General features: G+C 39.4%; 1 protein-coding gene across 1 annotated transcript in view; it reads left to right on the top strand.

Annotated features, from left to right (window-relative positions):
- The first annotated feature begins 1854 nt into the window (after window positions 1-1854).
- The window catches only part of COL9A1 (collagen type IX alpha 1 chain), an 89635-nt gene continuing 64839 nt past the window's right edge, over window positions 1855-26650 (top strand). The window contains exons 1-5 of the mRNA XM_055534726.1: window positions 1855-2031; window positions 2536-2609; window positions 4037-4114; window positions 4248-4380; window positions 10481-10877. Coding sequence (XP_055390701.1) covers window positions 2018-2031; window positions 2536-2609; window positions 4037-4114; window positions 4248-4380; window positions 10481-10877 — 696 coding nt within the window. The 5' untranslated portion in view covers window positions 1855-2017. The remainder of the gene's footprint in view (window positions 2032-2535; window positions 2610-4036; window positions 4115-4247; window positions 4381-10480; window positions 10878-26650) is intronic.

The following is a 26650-nucleotide window of genomic DNA, read 5'->3' as shown; positions in this document are numbered from 1 at the left end:
CTTTTTATAACTAGAAACCAGTGTAGGATTTCATCATGTCATTTGGCTCATTCAAAAGCTTTTTATGCTGTTCTAAGAATAGCTGTGATAATGCAACCCCCACTTTGATCGCTTTGACCCAGTTTGTCATATTTGTGTAATAGCACTTACTGGGTTGCATCTTGATGTCACTCTTTATTTACTCATGGAAATGTGGGCTCTTCTAGGTCAAGGGCTCCAGCTTATGCAGCAGAGTTTTTATGTCCTCAGTGTGAACACACTCTTACTTGAGAGTGAGTCATTGTTGATGTCTCTAAAGACTAAGTGAGGTTTATCTAGAGAGTCAGTTCTCTGGGCTAGTAAACTGCTCCATTTATATAAGATACCCCCTGGTTGACTTTTAAGAGTAGGCTAAGGCAGGACCATCTGTAATTCTGTGACTCAACCAAAATGGCTGCCCAGGGAAATCGTCTTGGATAGATGGAAGGAGAATGACAGGGATGCATGGAAAACTCCAAACAACATGAGGAAACGGATGTCCCAGTGCTGTGGGGAGACAGGACTCCAACAGTTAGGTCACGAGTAGAAAAGCAATGGAAAGCAAATGGGTGGTGGAGTTTGCCTAGCTCGCATCTCCTTAACGAAACCCTTCAGTGAGCTGAGGGAGGCAGAAGAGGAAAGAATTTTTTTTTTTTTTTTTTGAGGTGGGGCAAGGGGAACAAAAAAATACATAAGAAGAAACACTGTTTATTTTGCAGTGAAACAAAAAGTTAGTTTATTTAAAAATTAAAGAAATGTCGAGGAAGCAAAACTACTTCATGCTAGATACCATGGCTCATTAGGACTTTTAGATCCTCTGTCCCTGAAAATCCTTGAGTTTGGGCTGGACCGTCCTGAGTGGGTGGGGTGGGGACTCACTCTTGACCTGCTCAGGTTCTGGGAGAAGGTGGGTATGTCTGACACGGGACTGATAGAAATCTCTCTCTCCAGATCTGTGTTCCTTGTAACTTGCACTCAACTTGTTTTTAGAGCATAAGATGTCACTGATTTCCAAGAATATTCTGCTCAACTAGTACTGTTACCATAGAGTTTAGGAAGAAATAAGACCTGGGGCTTGAGATTTTATCAGGCTCTCTAGCCAACAAGTGCAGAGAGCTCACAAGTGTTGAGTAAATTAGCCGTGCAACGTTGAAGTTACAAGTTACTTCATTTTCTGTGCCTCAGTTGTCTCACCTCTAAAGTGGAAATAATGTTAGTCTTACCTTATAATGTCACGAACACTAAATGTTATCAGGCTTCAAGTACTTTCAGTAGAGGGGAACACGTGGTGAAATATTAACTCAATGACAATGACTCAATATTAACATCAATGACAATGATGATGGGAATAATGATGGTTCTCCTGAACCAGGTGCAAGACTCTGCTTGTATTCCAATTTAATTCTCTAAACAACTATTTGGGGGTAACTATTTTCAACTTGTTTTGCAGTTAAGGCAACAGAGCGACAGACATATTAACTAATTTGCTGGAGGACATCTAACTGAAGTGTGTCAGAACAAACGGAGATTCAGAACAAGGTTGACTGGGCACCGGGGCCCGTGTGAACCCCCACATCCCTACTTTGCTCTAAAAGCTTCCACTGTATTCCTATAGCAGTTCTCAAAGTTTCCACTGTGTCCTTATAGCAGCTTGCCTGTGAACTTCTCCACATCCTGATTTTTTTTTCTTTTCAGCAAATGTTCCCTTGCTAGTCCCTCCTTCAGTATAACCTTGTTAGCTTTGGGGACACACCCCTGACTAGGCCTGGCCTTACTGGGCGGCATCTCCCCACCCCTTCCCTCTGCTTTGGCTTAAAGTAGCACCAGATGCCTCTGGTCCACTCCCTTTGCTTTTAGCCCTCACAAGGGCAGGAGGGACCAAGGCTGGCCTGGAACTCAGCCCTGGGGTGGCACTGAAGGGGTCTTGGGGGAGTATCGACTCCCCTACAGTCCCATCTTCACTGGGACTGTTGACAACGAAGGAAAGCCAATTGGGAAAATGAAGAGCTTATGGTAAGAGTTTGAGATGGAGAACAGTGGCGGGGAGACTGGACTGGGGGTGCTCAGAGTCAGGGGTCTGTGTTTTTACAGTAGTGTTAACAGGGGAGGAGAAGAGTGGGGGGAGGGGAGAGGCGAGAGGAGGGAGATGGAGAGATAGACCAGAGAGCAAGAAAAGAGCGAAAACGAGAGAGAAGAGAGACAGCCGCCGAAATGGAGAGGCAGAGAAAGATAAAAGAACGCAGAGACAGAGATAGAGGTGTAGAAACAGCAAGACGTGTAGGTATGGAGAAAGCAAGGCAGGAAAAACCAGTCATCTCGTGATCATTTTAGAATAGGAGTTGGGAAATTGAGAATTCATTAATTCTCTCAATTGAATTTAATAAAGAAAATGGAAAAAAATAAACTAGGCTGAGGACCAGTCACCTGCATTCATCTGGTGTGCCACTTTTAAAATAGTGACATAGTCCCCACCTGGAAGGACTCCTGTTTGAGACATTTTTCTTCTCTCCTCTTTAGGAAAATTCCGGTTCTCTTCTTTGTATGCAGTTTCCTGGGGACCTGGGCATCAGTGACTGTCAAGCGTCGCCCAAGTAAGAGGTCCCAGTTTCTTGATTTCAAAATACTACCTGTTCCCTGAAAGGACTAGGCAGGTCTGTGGCTGAGCGAGGCAGCCAGGGTCCTTCCTTCACACCCTCCTTCAATCCTGCTTTGGCTGTGGGTGTATTTTATGGCCGTGTTCAGTGCTGCATATGGAGAAGTCCTGGCTGTGACCACAGTTGGGCAGGAAGCCTAACCTGTGTCTAGCCCAGCACCTACCTGGTTCTGTTAGATGGATGGGTGGATGGATGAATAGATAGAAGCCAATAATCTGAGGTCAGATGAGGTGTAAAGAGTATGTTTGACGGACTGAAATTGCAGGCCAAAGCTATGTAACTGGAAAATGCTTTTTCTGAAATCTAGGAAGTGTCTGTCACCAGGTGAGTCTCAGAGGGCACTGGGTTTGGACAGTTACAAGAAGGCTTTTGTGTTGTTGAAAAAAGTGGCCCTCCCTACAATCTTTTACTTGCTAAGAAGCATCAAATTTCATTCTAGGATTTTTCATCCTCCTTGTGATTGAGGGTTTAATTCGCATGATTTCTTTTTTTTTTTAATTTTATTTTATTTTTAAACTTTACATAATTGTATTAGTTTTGCCAAATATCAAAATGAATCCGCCACAGGTATACATGTGTTCCCCATCCTGAACCCTCCTCCCTCCTCCCTCCCCATACCATCCCTCTGGGTCGTCCCAGTGCACCAGCCCCAAGCATCCAGTATCGTGCATCGAACCTGGACTGGCAACTCGTTTCATACATGATATTTTACATGTTTCAATGCCATTCTCCCAAATCTTCCCACCCTCTCCCTCTCTCTCAGAGTCCATAAGACTGTTCTATTTCTTTTCTTCTCTTCACTACTCTCCCCCATTCTAAGATGCTGGTAATATTCTAGTTGGAACACTTATTTGATCTCTTAGAAGAAATTTATGAAATCAAGTACATTCTCTCTATTTATGTAGGCTTAGGGAATCCTGAGAAATTCTCAGCTCCTTCCTCTACTTGACAAAGACTCTCAAGAACTCCACTCTTCAGAAGTACCATTGAATTGGCTCTGGATTCTCTTGGGATCTCTAAAATTTGTGGTGCTTAAAGCAATATATTCTAGCCCAAACCAAATAGGGTTCTGACACTGTGCCATTCAGAACATCATGCAGATGTGGTTCCAAAAAGAACAAATTCCAAACTTCCCCAAAGGGAACATGTTATTAAAGCAACTTTATGTCTTCAACCCAGGATGGGCTGAATATGAATAAGTTATAACCACAGAGTTGTAGAGTTAAAGCCAAATATACTACTAGTCATGAAGCTGTTTAGTATAATATTGCACTTTAAATAGTTGCTCAGCTCTTATTATTATTGGTATATTTCTATGATCTCTGTAGGGGTTGAGGGAAGATGACATGCTATCTCCTTTGCAGGGTTCCCTGTTAATTCAAATTCCAATGGTGAAAATGAACTCTGTCCAAAGGTCAGGATTGGACAAGATGATTTACCAGGTGAGTAGCAGTGTATCATATTGACAATGCATGCTTTCTATGAATCTACCTGATACATCTTTTATTTGGAAAGGCTCTGGAGAGGAATGAAACTAGTCTCATTTCACTTTTATCTTGTGTTCCCTTTCTGTAGGATTTGACTTGATTTCTCAGTTCCAGATAGATAAAGCAGCATCCAGAAAGGCTATCCAGAGGGTAGTTGGATCAACTGCCTTACAGGTGGCTTACAAGTTGGGAAATAATGTAGACTTCAGGATTCCAACCAGGTAATATAAAAAAAAATACTTGATTTAGTTATTAGCTTCAAACACAGTTTAAAAAATGAAAATCTATCCCATGTTAGAGAGTCTTTCCCAGCTCAATATTTCTTGGATCATGATTTTATTTAAAGATGAAGGAATTTATTTACCTACCTATCTTTAGTGCCCAAATATGTGAATGCTTTTCATGTTTTCAGTGTGTAATTTACTTTCCATTCCAGGAAAAAAAATCACTGAGACTATTATACATTGATTCAGGACATGTTCTTATTACTTTGCTCTCTGTTTTTCTATAATTTGTCTGGTTTTTGCCTGAAAGGACCCTCTGTGAAAAGTGCCAGGGGTTAAGCATAAATTTAACTAGAAACCACCCAGTGGTTAGAAGGCTCACAATGGAGCTGTTCAAGTATCCCGGTGCTGAAATAGATCCACACATCCAATGCTTGGCTCCTGGCAGGACCCAGACAAAACTAAAACTAGAATAATGATAAGGGAAACAATGGCAGTGATAATACTTTAAAAAATCCTGTGTCTCCTTCTTTGGAGCTAAGCTTTTTCTTCTTTAAATCATTTATAACCAAGATGTTTTAATGCATGTGTAGGTATTGAGTCATGACATTGTTATGAATGAGCTTCAGGGTTTTCAGCTTTATATCACCTAAATACCTTAAACGTGATGTTGATGCTGAATGAATGTTTTAGGTAAAAAATGTCGTTAAGATTTCTTTAGTATATGAACAAGAAAATTAAGACATCGATAGAAATTAAGATGTAAAGGTAAATAATGACTAATTAGAAGAGCAAAAGAATATCATAGAAATGCTAAGTGTTAATAATAATGAAAATTTTGGTAAAATTAAAATATTCTGATATAGTTCCAGATTGCATATAGAAATTCATGTTTTGAACATGTTATATTTTATAAAACAATAATAGTACACTGTATAAGCTCTTTTTCTAGGTTTACTAATCAACATTAAATAGCATCCTTATTACAATTTTGTGGTGGGGACATTTTTATCCATATTTTATGGAAGAGCAAACTGAGGCCAGAAAGTTGAAGTTGCTTGCATAACTTGTCACAGGGTGAGGAGGTGCTGAGAGGATTGAAATCCAGACAGAATTGATTCAGTGGCTGTGCCTTTAACCACTACCCAATAGTAACCCTGGAAACCAGTTGCCTTTGGAAAGATTAACATTTGGATTTTTCATATATTTTCTTTTCATGTACAGAAGAGCTGGATGTATTCTTAAATAAGTTTAGAATACTCTGATTTTTATTTCTTTAATAAAATAATTGAACATGACACCAGATCCTTAATGCTGACCTTTCTTCTCTAAATTTAAGGTACTGTCTGGACTGTCATTAACTCTAAGTTCAGAGGTGGAGGCCACGCAGCCTTCCTTCCTCCCCCTTGTCTTTCTTGTTTTTCTTTAAGCACCAAAAGTGGTCACGAAATATTTTTCATAGGCTACAACTAATGTCCCATAGTCTCTATCATTCTGACTCCCTGTCCCCACAAAGACTAAAGGCTCTTGTTTTACTTATTAAGGAAGAAGGAGGAAGGAAGTAGAAGAAGAGAGTAGGAGGAAAAAAAAAAAAAAGGGAAGGAGGAGAACCAGGGCTGAGATGGATGGAGCCCCTTGGGCAAGTTGCTTAAACTGTCTTTGACCCAGTTCCCACAGGTTAGAATTAGGAATAATACTAGCAATGCCACCGGTTGCCATGAAGAGTGAATATTGCTAAACTGAGAGGGCTCCAGGAGAGCCGGGTGCACAGGGGCATTGGTGAAGTGTTTGCTGTAATAGTGGAGAGCACTAGAGGGCAGAGGTGCTGATGCGGCCTTTTCCTTAGTGGACTCTTTCTTTTTGAGTTGCCCTGCACCAACCAAATGAAGTCGCTCAGTTGTGTCTGACTCTTTGTGACCCCATGGACTTAGCCTACCAGGCTCCTCCGTCCATGGGATTTTCCAGGCAATAGTACTGGAGTGGGTTGCCATTTCCTTCTCCAGGGGATCTTCCCAACCCAGGGATTGAACCCAGGTCTCCCGAATTGTAGGCAGATGCTTTACCATCTGAGCCACCAGGGAAGTCCAAGCAGTCCTGCTTTAAAAAGGCAGAAACTGGAATTGTTCTCAAACCATGCATGCAGTAGACCATCTTGACTTTTAAGGGGATTTCTGTGCTGGAGAATATAGGCTGATCTTCGTGGGAGGAAGACTATAGCACATGGAGCTAACATGATAGAATCATAATTTGTGGTTATTTATCTTTCCATTTTTTAAAAATATTCATGACCACATAATTTTGATGCTTTTAATTCTTTATTTTAGGCATAAGAGTTTTACATTCTCATCTCGTGCTTCAGATATGTTGTGTTTGCAGCAACAAATACAATTTTTAGCTTTTCATGGGTTAAGGTCATAAACAAATGTTCCATGGTCCAAGGACTTCTTATCTTTTATTCAAACTGTATGATTCTCCTCTTAAGATATTCTGTACAGATTGTAACATAATGAAATTAATCATTTGTAGATTCAGCCTCTTTTAAATTATGTATGCTGTCGAGTTTACTTATCGATGTGCATAGCATATTTTTAAGAACAGAATCTTAAGTATCCAAAAAAGACAATAGGACTAACTGTTCTATGAATTAGGCTTGTGAGAACTTTAAATGGTCTTAGGTATATACAAGTACATGTACGTATATAACCAATCTGAACACTAAAAGGAATTTTCTCTTCTCATCATGTTTCTCCTCTTACCTTTTAATGCATTAACTTAGTTTGAAAGATTAATAACATGACAATCTTGATTATATTGTATACACACATATTATATTCACATATATGGAGAGAGAGAGAGTTGGATACTCTTGACTTAATATGTCCATAAATGAATTGTTTTCTAGGGACCCCAACCACCTCCCATTTAAAAAAAAAGAAAACAACTTGACATGACCAAGTCAGAAGTAAATGAAGACATTTTATCATATCCTACCTTCAACATAATCTCTTTGCTTATTTAGCAGGAAAAATTTGATGAAGCACAAATTGGGAGACATCCCTCAGTTAACCTCCTAATGTCTTTGCAAAGGAGTCATGTGAAGAAGTTACTGTGGCCTCTAGAATCAAAACAAATAGAGCTGTTTTCTTTGATGAAATTCTACGGCCTTCCCCAGTACATCTTTAAACAAATAATAGGTGACACATAAAGTTTTTTAAAAGCCTAGGAAGTCAATGGTTTAAGTAAGAGGAGACAAAGCATTAGGGTCTATCCTTTTTCTTGGGAAACCTCACACCTCAACAACTATTTTTAACTACCTGTCCCAATTCTTTAAGTATCCAGTTAAATTCACATCAATTATTGAAAAGAATACTCAAAAGACTATATCTGTTATTTAAATTGCAAAATTGCCAAATTTCACCATTGAATAAAACTTTAAAAATGTATCTCCTAGTTCTAAATTAATTTAGTTGGTTAAATGAGATGTATAATGTTCTGTAAGGTTTTATAATTACACAGTAGGCAGTATCTTAAACTGTCATTAGTGAACCTCTTAGTTTAGAGGGCTCTCTGGAATAGGTATAGTCGAAAAATCTTAAGGGAAATAACTTACATTAAAAAATATTGAAATATGTATGTTAAACATCCCCATCTGGGGAAAATAGGATAGTAAATAGTTGCTGTATATGTTTTTTCCTCTTTAGCTCCAAAGTGAATCTTTTTAAATGTACATGTTTAAACCTCCCATGCACATGACAGATATAAAATATATGTAGAGAATTGAAAGGTTTTCAAAGAGAATAATAAGCATCACCAGTGACCAGTTAAAAATAAAAGCTGCAAAGGAAACCCACCCAGTCTTATGAATAAAAGCCAGTCATGTTAGAAAACAATGGCTAAAAGAAGTACTTGGATGATAAGAGTACTCAAAAGAAAATTTTCCATTTTTTGTTAGTTTTGTAAACCTAACAAAACAATGACATTTGTTGACCTAGTTGGCCCATTTTATTGAAGATTTGCAAAAATATTTGAAATGAAAGAAGTTATATGTTTGCTTATGCTATAATAAAGATGATAAAATTTTATAGCTAAAGACAGAAAATCATAGCAAGTTGAATATTTTCACTTATAGCTAAATATTCCTGGAACTGAGGTATGTTTTGGTTTAGGAATTTCTGACCCCAGCAATATGTCTTAATGTAACTGGCATTGCACATATGGCAACACAATGCATTTATATGTGTTGGGGCTTTCCAGGTGGCTCAATGGGAAAACAATCTGCCTGCAATGCAGAGACCTGGGTTTGATCCCTGGGTTGGAAAGATTCCCCCAGAGAAGGAACTGGCAACCCACTCCAGTATTCTTGCCTGGAAATCCCATGGACAAAAGAGCCTGGCAGGCTACCGTCCATGGGGTTGCAGGAGTCAGACATGATTAAATGACCATGACCATCACCATATTAGTTTGTAATAAATAAACCACTATCCACTTAAATATTTCTTCTTATCTTTTCTTCTTTACACAGAAAGTTAAAAGTGAAAATGAAGTTGCTTAGTGATGTCCGACTCTTTGCGACCCCATGGACTGTAGCCTACCAGGCTCCTCTGTCCGTGGGATTTTCCAGTACCGAAAAATAATACTGGAGTGGATTGCCACTTCCTTCTCCAGGGGATCTTCCCAACACAGGGATCGAACCCCAGTCTCCCACATTGTAGACAGACTCTTTACTGTCTGAGCCACTTGAAAGGCTTCTTTACACAGAAGAGGACTATAAATTGGAGTATGATCTGAAGGAAGGTTATCTGAGGCTTTGGGTCCTGGTCCATAACTGTTTTAAGCAATGTCAAACAAAATTAATTGGTATCTAGTTTTCCTAAACTTCCCTGGTGGCTCAGATGATAAGGCGTCTGCCTACAATGCAGGAGACCTGGGTTCAATCCCTGGGTTGGGAAGATCCTCTGGAAAAGGAAATGACAACCCACTCCAGTACTCTTGCCTGGAAAATCCCATGGACGGAGGAGCATGGTAGGCTATAGTCCATGGGGTTGCAAAGAGTCGGACATGACTGAGCGACTTCACTTTTCCTAAGATTTATCCTTCGCTTAATAATTTCTCTATGCTTATGAGGAGGAAAGTAGAATGATACAACCTTGAAGATAGAGATGTGAAGGTGATATTTACATTTACTAGGTCCTGATTTTTAAAAGTGTGGTCTTCAGCCTTGAGCCACTTGGTTTCAAGAGAAGACCACCTAAGTAGCTGATGCTGCTCCAGACGGCTGCCTCCAAAGATGAGGAGGATGCAGGAGGGACACTGACATCTTATTGCTGCCACTTAAAGCAGTAAATTAGGAAGGGGCCACCGTTTTAACTGGCAGATTGGGGAACAACTGGGTTGCAATAGAGAAGTAAGAACTGGTCACATTTACCTTGTCCCATGTCCACTGACAAGCAACCAGCTGTCACTTTAACTTCATACTTTGAAGATCCTGGAAAAGACAAACATGCTCAGTGTGAAGGGACTGATCTCACATCTGCAAGTGACCGATCCTCAAAATGCTTATGTGAGTCTAGGTTATATTTAGGGAGGAGAAGATCCAAACAGTCATGAAAATAACAAATAATCTTAACATGTTACATCAAAATAAAATTTTAAGAATCTGCTTTAATTAAACATGTAAATTGGTAGAGCTGATTTGGACTTCAAATGTTCTCTTCTGTCATTTGTGAAAGAAAGTGGCCAAGAACTTTGCAAGAATGTGTTTTTTGGCAGAATGTGTTTTTGAGGTGGGATTGCTGAACAGTAGCTCTTTAGGTAGCATAAATAGTAACACTGTTGAAATTATGTGGCATTTGGGGACCTTCCTTAGCTATGAGGGAGTTTTTTATTTAATGTGTATTTTAAGATGGAACTTTAATGCACATGAATGGACTTCAGTAAAGGTCTTTATGAACAGTCATAAAAGAACAGCTAGCACATGGGTTTCACACTGCGATGTTTCCGTAGGTCTAGAATCTAAAATAGCATAATTAGGAAATATGGTAATACACCTGAATACAAAAAACAAGAGTTATATTTACTGTCTTACAATTTTACTCAGGCATTTATATCCCAATGGGCTGCCTGAAGAATACTCCTTTCTAACCACTTTTCGGATGACTGGAAGCACACTTGAAAAGCACTGGAGCATTTGGCAGATTCAGGATTCCTCAGGGAAGGAGCAAGTTGGCGTGAAGATTAATGGCCAAACAAAATCTGTTTCATTTTCATACAAGGGGCTGGATGGAAGTCTCCAAACTGCAGCCTTTTCGAATTTGCCCTCCTTGTTCGATTCCCAGTGGCATAAGATCATGATTGGCGTGGAAAGGAGCAGTGCGACTCTTTTCGTTGACTGCAACAGGATTGAGTCCTTACCTATAAAGCCAAGAGGTCAAATCGATGTCGATGGCTTTGCTGTGCTGGGAAAACTTGTGGATAATCCTCAAGTTTCTGTTCCGGTAAGTATACAGCCATACGCTAAGGGAGATTAAGATGAATCCAGAATGGTGAAAATTAAGACCTCAGCATCTTTAAAAATCACCCAGGTATCTTAAACAATGGGCAGTTATTCACTTTTAAAAGGTTTTTCAATCAGTTTTTTAAAACGTCTTTAGTGCCTCTTTTGAGCGTAGCATGGAATGGGGAAGCAGAGCCAGTTGAGTAGACAGCTCCTGGTCCCGAGTAGCTGAAAGCCTACTTGGAAGATGCTACATGACCACCTGGAGCACCCAGAATCCTTTGAGGCAACCTGCAAAAACCCACACTGGTGTGATACATATTATGTATAAATAACCAATGGCCATATTCAAAGTAAGGTTAAGATGAATGGTAAATTTAGTTAATCAAGAATCCCATTCTTCTCAGAAGCAATGGAGCTTGACATGGAAGGATTTGAATTGGTAAAAGAAGAGGAGAAAGTGCATTCTAGCTGAGAGCAAAAGAATGAAAGGAAAAAGAGATAGAAAGGAAATAAACCATGTTCACAGATCAGGAGCCTGGGTGGTTTGGATGAAGTGTACATGTAAAAATGTGAGTATGTGTGTGAGGGGACGTAGAGGGGCAGAGGTAGTAATTGCAGCATGTGAAAGGTGAGGTTAGGAAGTCATATGGTATCTGACCCAGAAGATGTAGAAATGATGTAGATGGCACTGCTAAGTTGCTTCAGTCGTGTCCGACTCTGCGACCACATAGACGGCAGCCCACCAGGCTCCCCTGTCACTGGGATTCTCCAGGCAAGAACACTGGAGTGGGTTGCTATTTCCTTCTCCAGTAGATGGCACAATATTTCTTTATTTAGAAGTGGTCAAGTCTTGCTTGACATATTATGAAAGCAAAGGATTTTAGAGCTCTGTGATTTTGCCATAGAGACCTATGGACATAAAGATAAGGGATTACATAAGCACACGTAAACTTGTGCCAACTAGTACCATATAGTTCTATCATTTTGAATTGTTAAACTTGCACTGAGTTATCCTTTAAAAGGATATTATATAATATTACAGAAATTTAAAAACTAAATTTTACAGGGCAAGTGATCTTCTGGAAAAAACTAAAGAATTTAGAGCTCAATAAATAAGTGCTTGATCCTCTACACTCTCTGCTCTCTCTCTGGTACAGAGTTGTTAAATTCAAGTCACAGAACTCATATCATGGAGTGCAGCAGGGGTGACACAATGATTCTGAATGGTTCCTGCACGCTTCTCCAAAGAAAGAAAGGTTAGCGGGCATCTCAGTAATGGAATTACTCAAATAACCTATTTTCAAGGGAAGAATTGTGATTAGTGTGAAGGGTAGTGTGAAATGTCTATATTCTGTGATGGACAGGAAGCAATTTATAACTGCCACATTACCGCTCTGGCCTGTAGACACTTGAGCAAGTATTTCTCCAGCTAATGAGTTATCACACCTCAAGTGGCTGGGTTAGAAAGCCAATGGGACCACCGGTGTGCCCTCTTGAAATTTTGTGCAGCAAGATCTTTGCAATGGCACTGGGGTGGTTTTCAGACAACATAGCCTCTGCCATGTTTGTGTCACTTCTGGACCATGAGTGAGGGGAAGGGAAGGAGACTTTAGAGTACATTCTCACTGTGATGAATATCAATTGGGCACTTGTATAATTGATTTAATTCACTGTTCTTCAAAAATATGTCATTATTATAATTCTGAAATCTACATGCTGCTGCTGCTCCTGAGTCACTTCAGTTGTGTTCAACTCTGTGCGACCCCATAGACGGCAGTCCACCAGGCTCCCTCGTCCCTGGGATTCTCCAGGCAAGAACACTGGAGTGGGTTGCCATTTCCTTCTCCAATGCATGAAAGTGAAAAGTGAAAGTGAAGTCGCTCAGTCGTGTCCGACCCTCAGCGACCCCATGGACTGCAGCCTACCAGGCTCCTCTGTCCATGGGATTTTCCAGGCAAGAGTACTGGAGTGGGGTGCCATTGCCTTCTCCAAATCTACATGCTAGGAATCTACATGCTAGGAAGCTGTTAAGCTGTCTAATGGCCATAGCAGTAAAGTCGTAGTATTATTAATTATGTTATAGTCTAGCCAGTCACAGCTAACTGTGGGTTATCTGCCAAGTATAGTCTCACATCATGGTGGAGAACAGTTAGGACCAGTTATCTTTGATTTTATTCTGCCATGTGCAGGAATGCAATGAAATATCTGGCAGCTGGAGTTACGTTTGCCTTTGGTCCACCAAGGAGCTTTTCAGAATCAGCACACTGTCCATGTTAAAAGTGTTTGCAACAGGCATGAGCAATTTTTTCCTTTCATACTGAATTCTGACTCCATCACAAGGAAACACAAAAGAGACTTGAGCCTAAAGTCTCATTAAAGTTCCGTATTTGATGATGTGGTGCAGTGACTAAAATAGATCAAGGTTATAGGCCCTCCAAACCCTACTTACACCCAAGGATAGGCAGTGACAATGTCAACTTCAAAAGTGAAAGTGAAAGTGAAGTCGCTCAGTCGTGTCCGACCCTCAGCGACCCCATGGACTGCAGCCTACCAGGCTCCTCTGTCCATGGGATTTTCCAGGCAAGAGTACTGGAGTGGGGTGCCATTGCCTTCTCCAAATCTACATGCTAGGAATCTACATGCTAGGAAGCTGTTAAGCTGTCTAATGGCCATAGCAGTAAAGTCGTAGTATTATTAATTATGTTATAGTCTAGCCAGTCACAGCTAACTGTGGGTTATCTGCCAAGTATAGTCTCACATCATGGTGGAGAACAGTTAGGACCAGTTATCTTTGATTTTATTCTGCCATGTGCAGGAATGCAATGAAATATCTGGCAGCTGGAGTTACGTTTGCCTTTGGTCCACCAAGGAGCTTTTCAGAATCAGCACACTGTCCATGTTAAAAGTGTTTGCAACAGGCATGAGCAATTTTTTCCTTTCATACTGAATTCTGACTCCATCACAAGGAAACACAAAAGAGACTTGAGCCTAAAGTCTCATTAAAGTTCCGTATTTGATGATGTGGTGCAGTGACTAAAATAGATCAAGGTTATAGGCCCTCCAAACCCTACTTACACCCAAGGATAGGCAGTGACAATGTCAACTTCAAAAGTGAAAGTGAAAGTGAAGTCGCTCAGTCGTGTCCGACTCTTTGCAACCCCATGGACTGTAGCCTACCAGCTCCTCCGTCCATGGAATTTTCCAGGCGAGAATACTGGAGTGGGTTGCCATTTTCTTCTCCAGGGGATCTTCCTGACCCAGGGATCAAACCTGGGTCTCCTGCATTGCAGGCAGACAGTTTACTATCTGAGCCACCTGGGAAGCCCAAAGTTGTCACCAAAATGTATTCCTCAATTTTTACCCTGTATAAGACAAAGAAGTAGAAGATTCTACATAAGTAAACCCTATTTATGCCTTTTTAGCATCTTAATACCCCTAATGTACCAATTTAAAGTTTTAAAAGTGCTTTTTTTTCTCTCTCATTAACTTACTTTATCCTTTCAATAATTTCATAAGATAGCAAGCACAGATAGGATTAGCTCCATTTTTTCAGTTGAAGACACAATCTCATGTAGATTTCTTGGCTTGTGACAAACATCTAGCCTTCCCTATTTTCTCTGTGCCAACTAACTTCCCTTTGAGAAAAATAGAAATATGTGTAACCACATATCGTTCTTTATAAAGGATATCATCATTTTCATTTTGGAAGGTATTTGTGATTTGCATAAGTTTTTAGAATCTTCTTTGCAGGACAAATAAGATTCTTTTCTAAAAGAAGGAAGTTCACACAGTGGAAACATGTCCTCAGACATCGGTCACACTCGTGCTCACTTAGTGAACTCTCACTGTGTGCCTCTATACTGGGTGCACGGGCTGCAAGCCACAGGTCTCCTTCTCCCAGGTCCTGGGGGATGAGTGGCTGAGACGGGTGAGCAATGATAATGGAACCCGACTAGGACCAGGAAAGTGGATGAAGGGACAGTTTCCTCATTCACATCAGGGCAGGCAGGCATAGGAGTGAAGTCCAGGGCTGTTTCCTAGGGGAGGGGCCTGTGAGAGGAATTCAGGGGTGAACAGACTTATCCAGGATGAGATAAATCCAGTGTTCTAGGGAAAGGGACTCTCACATGGGAATTCCCATATTTATGAACTCTCCTCTTTTCTAGCTTCATTGATTTCCCCGCACTCCTCCTCACTCTTCTAGACTAAGAAGAGTCAAATACTCATGTGAGTCTCCAGACAAACCCAAATGCCCATGAGTTGTCCCTACACTCTTGTTTTTAGTTTGTGGTCTGTGATCTGCTCCCTTTAGCTGTAATCTGAAGTTGCTGGCAGTTACTGGTCCCTTGGAAGACTTACAGTGGTGAATGATGCTATCTGAGTATTCTGAGGGGTAGGAGACATGAACTGCTGGGGCACTTCCCTCTGGATTGGAGACAGCAAATATTCAGTATTACTTGTGAGAAATTTTAAATTAAAGTGAAATGTGCCAATAGCACAAAAGTGACAAGTTGCAGAGTATTTTTCCATTTTTCTTCATGAAATTGGATTCCTTCTAATCTTTGACACTCTACATGAATACTTTTTTCAGGATCAGCACTTGCTTTTCTTTAGAAAAGCAAACATTCCTTCTAAAGGTATTAATTGATGTCAAAAGGTAGCCCTCGGAACTGCATAATGAAAATGCAGTGGAAAATGACATTTGATGGAGCGCTGACGCTAAGAGACTCATTTATATTGCTCTTGTTTGTGATTTCTCCCAATCTAGCCCAACTTTTGTCTCTTTCTCTTTTCTAAATTGGAAAAGGGAACCAATTTAAGGAGGTTTCAAGACAGCTGCTCACATGCACTACAACTCAAACGCCTTCACATCATTCATGGTTATTTAGTGGGCTCAGAGCGTTTATATTTTTCCCAATGTACTGCTATAATACATGGTTAGTTTGATTTCATAGCAATAAATTCCATATTTTCTATTTGCCTTTGTGCCCATATTTTAGGTTGGTGCCATTTATTTCTCTGCAAAGCTCAGTTTCCTGGCATCATACCATAAAAACATGTGATTTTATGGCAGGTTCTTTACTGTTTCTTGTCAGCAAGATTGCCCAGGAGAGTTATTTGGCACAGCTCTATTAGAAAACAAAGTTAGCCTTTCTACCTTTTCAGGATATGCACTAGGGGTTTGGGCTTATTTGAAAGCCCAAATGATGAAAGCCCAAAGGATGAAAGTATATATGGCTTTATAAATACATGATTCAAATCCTTTATCTTATGCATGTTTTGAATAAACCAATGCAGAAAACATGATTAATCAGACAGATACAATGCTTTTAAAAGTATATTTCAAATGGGTTGCACTATGTTACTTTTGTTAAATTCAGAGAAAATATGATTAGCAAAACTCGTGATGCAGAAGCCACATCCTTCTCTCTACCCCACAGAATTAAATCATACTAACTTCCCAACTGTAAAAACAGAGCTTCATGAATGATAACATGGGAAAGATAAACTATGAGGTTGTGATTAATATCATTTCTGGTGTTTGAAAATATTATAGGAAAGTTATGTTTTTAGTGATTTAAGAAATGCATGATATCTACTGTACAAAATATCTAAGCTATTAAGTTTTATTATTATGTTGCTTTTGACAGGTACTTTTTAAAAATCCTCTTTCAATTGAAAGTATTAAATACAAGAGAAATGATACTGTTACCTGTACATGTCCATCAGTTCAGTTCAGTCGAGTCGCTCAGTCGTGTCCGACTCTTTGCGACCCCATGGACTGCAGCACGCCAGGCCTCCCTGTCCATCAGCAACTCCCAGAGTCCACCCAAACTCATGTCCATTGAGTCAGTGATGCCATCCAGCCACCTCATTCTCTGTCGTTCCCTTCTCCTCCCACCTTCAATCTTTTCAAACATCAGGGTCTTTTCAAACGAGTCAGCTCTTCGCATCAGGTGGCCAAAGTATTGGAGTTTCAGCTTCAACATCAAAATACTTTTTATAACTCTTTGGTGTTGTGATTTGATGAGAATATTTTTGAATGCTGTCAAGTTTTTCGAGATAAAGCCTGCTACACTGTAGACCACATTAACAACATCAGCTAGATTTTCCACTAGGTGGCAATGAAACAAGAGGAACACACAGAAAAAAGAGCTGCTTGCAGAGGAGAAGCCATGATGGGCACAGATGCTAAGGATAACTAGAGTAAAACCTAAATGATGGCCAAACTTGCTTTCAATGGAAAATTGAAAATATGAAAATTTTTACTGGCCTCAGCTATGCCCAGACTGTTGCAACTGAAAACAATCAGTGTTATTAGTATTTCTATTTTTCTTAAAATGTATACAGGCTAAGAACATACAGAAATCTTTGTCATGTCTTCCGGGTGGCTAGAAGGCAAGAGATTAATTCAATGGCATTTTTACTTCCCTTCATGTTAGTCTCTGTGTGGTTAGTTTCTTAGGTTACAACATGGTTTCCATAGAATCCTGGTCTTTCAAAGATATACAAAACTAAGTCTATGACTAAGTCTATGTAGTTCAAACCTCTCAGTTTATACATGAAGGACTTGAAACCCAGACAGGGGAAGAGGCTTTCCCTAAGCTGTAATCAAACCAGAAGGCAAATACTATCAATTCTTTCTTTATTTTTTATCAATATCTATGTGCACATTTAATATTCAACAACTACTTATTAAACATCTGCTAAGTTATAGGCAGAAATTGAAGCTACAGTGGTGCTTGCACTCATCCTAGGGAGAGGAGACAGAGATAGGTGAGTAAATGCGTAGATTTATATTATTACCAGGTGGTCATAAATGCTATGGAGAAAAAAGAAGAAAATTGGAGTGCTTGGAGAGAGGACCTCCTTGAGGGAAAAAAAACACAAACAAAACATTTAGTAGAAACCTGAAGGAGCTGGGGGAGTGAGCATATATATGTGATCTAGGGGAGGAGGATTTCAAGAAGAGAGAATGAGTTAAAAACCTGGTGTTGGTGTTGTCCTCTGTGTCTGAAGCAAGCCTGGACACCAGCGTGTCTGGGATGAGATGGAGAGAAGCCTGTCCTGAGGCTAGAGAGGGACCAGACACGAGAGTGGGGAGCAGGTCAACACGCTGGCTTTCTGGCCACGAGTGAGATGGAGAGCTGGCAGATGATTTCAAATAGATAAACAATGTGTTTTCTTCTTTTTAAAACATCTCTTTGGCTGAATTTTGACAACGTATTGTAGGGGGAGAAAAGGACAGGGCATTTAGGGGCTTCTTAGGAGGAGATCCTTTTTTTGAAGTATAGTTGATTTGCAATATTGCATTAGTTTCAAGGATGCAGTAGAATGAGTCAGTCTTTTTTGAGATAGTCTTTTTTCCTCTATAGGTTATTATGAGATGTTGGATGTAATTCCCTGTGCTATACAGTAAATCCTTGTTGCTTATCTACTTTATGTATAGTAGTTTGTGGGCTTCCCTGATAGCTCAGTTGGTAAAGAATCCACCCACAATGCAAGAGACCCCAGTTTGATTCCTGGGTTGGGGAGATTCGCTGGAGAAGGGACAGGCTACCCGCTCCAGTATTCTGGCCTGGAGAATTCCATGGACTGTATAGTCCATGGGGTTGCAAAGACTTGGACACAACTGAGCAACTTTCACTTTCACTTGTATTAGTTTTTAGATTCCACATAAAAGCTATATTTGTCTTTCTCTGTCTGACTTACTTCTAAAAGCATAACATTCTGTAGGCCCATCCACGTTGATGCAAATGCAAAATTTCATTCTTTTTTTGTGGCTAATATTCTATTGCGTGTATGTGTGTACCACATCTTCTTAAGCCAATTGTCTGTTGATGGGCACTTGAATTGTTTCCACATCTTGGCTATTGTAAATAGAGCTGCTAGGAACATTGGCTTTACATTTTTTCTGGGTATATACCCAGGATTGGGATTGCTGGATCATATGGTAGGTCTATTTTTGCTTTTTTCAAAGGAAACTCCATACTGTTTTCCTTAGTGATTGAGCCACTTTACATTCCTACCAACAATGTAGGAGAATTCTCTTTTCTGTACACCCTCTTCAGCATATATTACTTGTAGACTTTTTGGTTGGTGATGGTCATTCTGACCAGTGTGAAGTGATATCTAATTGCAGTTTTGATTTGCATTTCCCTAATAATTAGTGGCATTGAGCATCTTTTCCTGTGCCTGTTGGCCATCTGTGTGTTTTCTTTGGGAAAATGTCAGAAGACCTAAGTAGACCAACTCATTTTTTGATTGAATTGCTTGTTTTTTCCATATTGTGTTACATGAACTGTTTGTTTATTTTGGATATTAATCTCTTGTAAGTTGCAGTCTTTGCCAATGTTCTTTCCCAATTTCTAGTTTGTCTTTTCATTTTATGTTGGTGGTTTTCTTTCTGTGCAAAAGCTTGTAAGTTTGATTAGGTCCCACTTGTTTTCTTTTGCCTTTATTTCTTTTGCCTTGGGAGGCTGATCTAAGCAAATATTGTTATGATTTTTGTCAAATAATATTTTGCTTATTTTCTCTTCTAGAGAAACCATGTTATGGTTTCAGGTATTATATTTAGGTCTTTAAGCTTTCTTAAGTTTTTTTGTATATGGTATGAGGGAATATTCTAATTTCATTGATGCTTATGTGGCTGTCCAACTTTCCCAGCACTGCTTGTTGAAAATACTGTGCTTTCTCCACCGCATTCTTACATTCTTTGTTGTAGATTAACAGCTTACTGACTGGTTTATTTCCAGGCTCACTATTCTGTTACACTGAGCTATGTGTTTGTCTTTGGGTCAATACAACACTGTTTTGATTACTGTAGCTTTGTAATATAGTCTGAAGTCTGGATGGGTTATATCTCCAAATTCTCAAGATTGACTTAGCAATTCTGTGTCTTTTATGGTTCCATATAAAATTTAGGATTATTTGTTTTAGTTCCATGAACAATGTCATGGGTATTTTGATAGGGATTGCATTAAACCTGTGGATTGCTTTGGGTAGTATGGCTATTTTAACAATATTAATTCTTCCAATCCAAGAGCTTGGGATATCTTTCCATTTCTTTGTATCACCTTCAATTTCCTTATCAGTGTTTTATAATTTTAAGAGTATAGCTCTTTCACCTTCTTGGTTTAAGTTTATTCTTGGGTATTTTTTCTTTTGATGCAATTTTAAACAGGATTTTTTTTACTTCCTCTTTCAGACATTTTATTATTAATGTAAAAAACAAAAGATTTCTGTATATTAATTTATATCCTGTTATCTTGCTGAATTCATTTCTTAACTCTAATAGATCTTGTGTAGAGACTTTAGGGTTCTCTATACAGAGTATCCAGAGAAGGCAATGGCACCCCACTCCAGTACTCTTGCCTGGAAAATCCCATGGACGGAGGAGCCTGGTAGGCTGCAGTCCATGAGGTCGCTAAGAGTCGGACACGACTGAGCGACTTCACTTTGACTTTTCACTTCATGCATTGGAGAAGGAAATGGCAACCCACTCCAGTGTTCTTGCCTGGAGAATCCCAGGGATGGGGGAGCCTGGTGGGCTGCCATCTATGGGGTCACACAGAGTCGGACACGACTGAAGTGACTTAGCAGCAGCAGCAGCATACAGAGTATCATGTCCTCTGCAGCTAGTGACAGTTTTGCTTCTTCCTTTCCTATTCAGATACTTTTATTTCTTTTTCTAGTCTGATTGCTGTGGCTAGGGCTTCCAGTAATATGTTGAATAGAAGTCATGAGAGTGGTCATCCTTGACTTGCTCCTGAATTCAATAGGAAGGCTTTCAACTTTGCACTTTTGAGTATTATGTTGGCTGTGAGCTTGTCATAAATGGCCTTTATTATGTTGAGATATGTTCCCTCTGTACCAAATTTGAAACACATTTTTTTCATGAATGGATGCTTAATTTTGTCAAATGCCTTTTCTGCTTCTATTGAGATGATTGTGTTATTTTAATCCTTTGTTTTGTTACTGTGGTGCATTGCATTGATTGATTTGTGTATGTTGACCCATCCTTGTGGCCCTAGAACGAATCCAACTTGATCATGGCATATGATTCTTTTTATGTATTGTTGGACTTGATTTTTTAATATTTTGTTGAGGAAAACAAAATATTTTGTTTTTGTATATATATTCATCAAAAATGGCCTGTAATTTCCTTTTTTGGTAGCATCTTTATCTGGTTTTGTATCAGGGTGATGGTGGCCTCATAGAATGAGTTTGGGAGTGCTCTCTCCTCTTCAATTTCTTGAAACAGTTTGAGAAGGTATAAGTTCTTCTCTGTATGTTCGGTAGAGTTCCCCACTGAAGCCATCTGGTCTTGGATTTTTGTTTGCTTGGAGTATTTTATTATTATAGATTCTATTTCACTTCTAGTGATAGATCTGTTCAAATGATCTATTTCTTCTTGACCTAGTCTTGTCAGGCTTTATGTTTTTAGAACTTGTCCATTTCTTCTAGGTTCAATTTTTTGGTAATAACTGTTCATAGAATACTCTTACAACTTATAGAATTTCTGTGTTATTGGTTGTTATGTCTCCTTTTTCATTTCTTTTTTGTTTAATTATGTCTTCTCTCTTTTCTTCTTTGTGAGCCTGGTTAGAGATTTGTCAATTGTGTTTATTAAGAGGAGCTGTTAAGAGACTAGTACAATAGTTCTGGCAGGGATGGTCTGGGGTTAGAACAAGCCTGTAGTGATGGAGGTGGTGCAAAGTCATCAGATCCTGATATAATATTTTTGGAGTAAAGCGAATGAAATTTTATGTGTAAGAGAGAAGGAATCATGCACGATTCCAATATTTTTGGTGTAATTGGAAGCACAGAGTCTCCATTTATAGAGACATAAAAAACTGTGGGGGAAGAGCAGGTGTCAGTGAGAATATCAGGTGTTGATTTGGAATATCTGTTTGATAAGGAGATTGATACCTTAGTGAAGATGCTGAGCAGGTAGTTAGATATGTTCTGGAGTTCAAGAGATAGGTCCAGCAGGGAATAGAACTCTGGGGGCTGTAAGTATATATGTATTTAAAGCCATGGACCAAATGAGAGTTGAGTGTAATAGAGAGACTCTAAAGTTGAGGCCCAAAACGACCAACATTTAGAATTTACTGAGGTGAGGATGATTCTGTCAAGAGCCCAATACGAGCAGCCCCTGGTGGAGGAGACAGCCAGGATGTTGTGGTACTTGGAAAGTTGGTGGAAAATAGTATTCCAGGGAGAATAGAAAGGTCAACTCATTCAAATGCTGTAGATGGGACAAATAAGATGAGGACTTACAGTTAACCACTGGATTTAGAAACCAATGGAGCTGATCTTGAGGAAAGATCCACTGGAGTATTGGGAGTGAAAGCCCAGTCAGAAAGGGTTGAAGAGAGAATGGAAGGGAGAGGAATTGGAAGCAATGAACATGGACCACTCTTTTGAGCTCTGTATGAAGGGGAGCAGGAAACAAGATGGTAGCTGAAGGGGCATGTAGCACAAAAGGAGGATACGCAGGACACCTCGCCAGAACTCAGAGTGCAACTCTTCTTGTTACTCTGCTACGGTAACCACCTTAGGCCTCAAAGGACCAGCATTTATTACCACATCATCTTCCTCAAATGCCCTTCTATGGCAATCCACTCCAGTACTATTGCCTGAAAAATCCCAAGGACAGAGGAGCCTTGCAGGCTACAGTCCATGGGGTCGCAAAGAGTCGGACGCGACTGAGTGACTTCACTTCCCTCATCTCATCCCTATAGCAAAAAATCTTTGATGACAATCCTGTAATTATCTACTCAATAATATTCAAATTATTTTCCTTAGAATTCAAGGGGGAAAATTCTTTGCTACAGCGAGTCTGTCCCTTCTCTCTGCGTAACTTTCCTTGTGCCTAATTATTGTCACCTCCTTCACCTTCCTGATCTCTGCTTAGGAAAACCTTACATGCCCTTTAGGTCCCTACTCAAGTATTCCAGATTATATGACCCCCCGCCTTGTTGATGGCTTTAGCCAGAAATATATCTTTCTCATCTTTGTATTTATTGTCAAAGCGCTTTTCAGCTTAGTTAGTGTCCTATAGACTAAATGTTTTTGTGTCTTCCATAGTGAAGAATGTGAAGCATATGAATGTGTTATATGAAGATATGTTGAGTTAAAAATGAGCAAATGTAAAACATATTTAACCACATTCCAGCACTATGTCTGGAACTGCACGGCCTAATCTACATAGACTTAGGGGGATTTTCGATTTCGTGGCAACTCAGAGCCTCCTGCTCAGTTGCCAGGAAGCTTCACCCCTTATGATGGCAGAAACCAGTATTTCTTCATTAACTAAAAAGCAGCATGAAATCTGTGAATTCAAGTAATTTTTTTAAACCTTTTTTGTACTGTCTAGAAGGCAATGGCACCCCACTCCAGTACTCTTGCCTGGAAAATTCCATGGACAGAGGAGCCTGGTACGCTGCAGTCCATGGGGTCGCGAAGAGTCGGACACGACTGAGCGACTTCACTTTCACTTTTCACTTTCATGCATTGGAGAAGGAAATGGCAACCCACTCCAGTGTTTTTGCCTGGAGAATCCCAGGGACAGGGGAACCTGGTGGGCTGCTGTCTATGGGGTCGCACAGAGTCGGACACGACTGAAGCGACTTAGCAGCAGCAGCAGCAGCAGACAAATGAAACATATCTCATGTTTAAGAATTTATCTTTGAAGAGCTAGGTTTTAGGCATTGTATATAAAATTCAATAATTCAGTTTGCAAAAAAAATTAAGCCTTGTTCCATTCTCCTTAATATTGAGCTAAGTCCCATAGTTTGTCATTAGAATTCTCTTTCAGGAGGAAAAGATAGTTGTCTGCTATTAGTTTTTATTTAATTTTTATGAAAGGCCTAAGTACTTTATCAATATTTATTGATAGCCTAGAAAAATAAGTAAAAATCTCTAGCCCTAATAAGAGTTAAGAGTTGGGGCCAAAATTCCATGTTTTAATGTGTTGTCCTCTGGACCCTACTCTAGCTTAGGGAATCGAATTACACCTTTTATGGAAAAGAATTGGGTAATGATGAATTTGGGCTGGTGTAAGGTAGCTTACACTCACACAACTATTTTTCTTGAAACAATGCAGAAAAATTTTATGTTGAGAAAGATAGGTTGGCCTAGGGCACTTTATGTTCTGCTTAAGAGATTTATAAAAAACATTTTACTTTTTATTTCTCTTCTAGAATTTTTTCTCAAGTGTCCCATACTGTAATTCCATTGTGGAAAGGAAAATATCTGTGGTTTGTCTAGAATATTTCTTTAGTGCTTGGCTTCTACTGGGACTTCAAAAGTAAAAGACTAAATTAAAATATTTATCACACATATTTCATCCATGGGTATTCAAAGAGAAGAATGATTGCAGGTTTGAAAATGAGATGTGTGGAAATCAACGTTTTAGATGTATAATGAAAGTGACTTTTACCAGGACATTCTGCCAATCCGCCTTCAAAATAATTAACATGGAAATTGGAATTAATATTGCATGCCCCCAAACAGTTATTGTATAGTGCGTAGGTGGTGGTTATGTGGAAGCAGAGATGTGTTCAGAAACCTCTGACCTGGCTGGCAGTCTGTCACAACCCGCCTGTATTCACAGATGAATTCCATTTCATTCCCTTTTATCCTGCATCACAACTGCCCCAGGCATACTTACACAGCTGTACCCATTTATCCAGAGAGGATTACACTTCTGAGAAAATAGCTTAATGAATTATTTTGCATTTGCAAGAAGTAACTTAAATGAACTATCTGTACAACGGATATAGGTTTCCTGGTTAATCATATAATTAAACTTTCTCAAGGTGTTTAAGGTATGAATTCTTTTTGAGAATCAAAATATCACACGCATACAGTGAATGCCAGTTTGGTATCAATTTCCCAAGGACTTAGTGAATAACATTGATGAGTGGTCTCTTCTATTCTGAGAGTTAGGGATGGGGAGACACCTTTTCTTATTTTGGTAAAATACTTATCCTTAATGACCACATTAAGGAAGAAAAATCACGTTTCTTATATGTCATATTTTGTCATACACGTGAATATGTAACTGCATATAGAAGCAGCCGCTAATTTGAGGAGCAACAGCAGAAATTTTGTTTCTGGATATATTTCTATAAGAAGCATGCAAATAGGGAATTCTTTCGTCTTATGGAAATTTCTTAGTCTAGTTCTGAAGTTTTCTAGTACCTGTTGGAAACAAATTCATGCAGTTTATATTTCTAGATCTGTCTTTTCTATTCATCTTTAATGCAAATGTTCAATCACTAAGTGCTGGGGTTACCTGCTTGAAAAATCATACTTCATTCTGGAGATAGGATGTGTTCTTCCGGGAGGCTGACCTTATTTTCAAGTCAGGCACATTTGGAATTCCAGTTCTGACATTTACTAGCTATGTGACCTGTGGCAAATGATTTAACCTCTCTGACCCCCTTTACCCATATATGACTGGCCTCCAAGAGCTGCTGGAGGTGGTGCCTCGTGTTTAGCAATTATTAAGGGAAAGGCTGGTCCATTCTTTCTTTTATCTTCCTTTTAAAGCTTCCACTGCAGTTTAGAACAGAACCAAAATAAAATCCCTCCCAAGCAAACGACTATTCTTATTAAAAATAAAGTGTTTAATTAAAGTGATTCCTTAGCTGCAGGATACTGTGTGGTTTGGAACGCAGTTCCTTTGTAGGATGTCAATATGCTATTGTAAAATAATTCACATCAAGAATACATAACTGTGTATACTGATCTGTCATCATTTTCATACAATTTGTACATACCTTTCCATCTCAAAATATGTCTTGATTTAGCTTTCTTTTCATCCCAATTAATTCATTTTCCTAGTTGTCCACATTTTCTGGAGAAAAGGCATGGGAGGGTTGAGGGAAACAAGAAAAACAGGAAGAGGAGAACTCCAGGGCAATTAGAATCATATGAGAAGGGGCATCAGCGTGGGAACGTCAAAGCTTCATGTCTTATTTTCACCCCTTTATAAAATGCAAAGCCTCCTTTTGTTTAACTTTCCCTTCCTCTGTGGGTAGAAGGGAAGGGAGTTCATCTTTCATTCTTTTCAAACTTCCCTTGGGTACACCAATCTTTTTATACCTTCTCGCCTGAGGCTTTCAGATTCAGACCTGGCCATTCTTCCTTTTTTCTATTTCTTTCCTATCCTACTTTTCTCTCTCCCTTAGCACCTGCTAAAATGTAAGAAGCTGTCAGGACACCTGACTTTTAGTTGTCTAGGAAATTTATCTCTCTTCAACCAATGAAAATGTAACTATTATGCAAAGTTCAAGTATTTTTTATTTTCTTGTTTTTTTCTCTGAGTCTTAGATTTCTCTCATTCCTCCCACTTCTAGATCTTATTTGCATTTTAGGCAGAGACACCCCATGGCCAATATCTATCATGTATATTCTCCCAGGGACCAAGTTCCCTTTTTCTATTTCATTCCTGGTGCCACCTCTTTGCTGTCTGTTTCTAATCTTTTCCTGAGTGAAATCTTATTGAATATGTCCTCTGTGAAGTTCAGTAGGCCTCGGTTCCCATCCAGACTCTGACATTTATTGGCTTGTGCCTAGAACAGTTATGGCTTCTCTCTGAGACTCAGTTTAATAGAATCTACCTCTTGATGGTTGTGGTGGGAACAGAAATAGGAAGTAAATATCCCTGGTGGGTTTCCTGCCTAGGGCTCTGCTGGAGCAATGCAGAGCTAAGTCATCTACATCCAATGATGGGAGAAACGTGGGAAGGATTTCCAG

The sequence above is a fragment of the Bubalus kerabau genome, chromosome 9, assembly GCF_029407905.1.
Source record: "Bubalus kerabau isolate K-KA32 ecotype Philippines breed swamp buffalo chromosome 9, PCC_UOA_SB_1v2, whole genome shotgun sequence".
Taxonomy (NCBI): domain Eukaryota; kingdom Metazoa; phylum Chordata; class Mammalia; order Artiodactyla; family Bovidae; genus Bubalus; species Bubalus kerabau.
The sequence above is the reverse complement of the archived record's forward strand: the minus strand, read 5'-3'. Positions and strand labels throughout refer to the sequence as shown.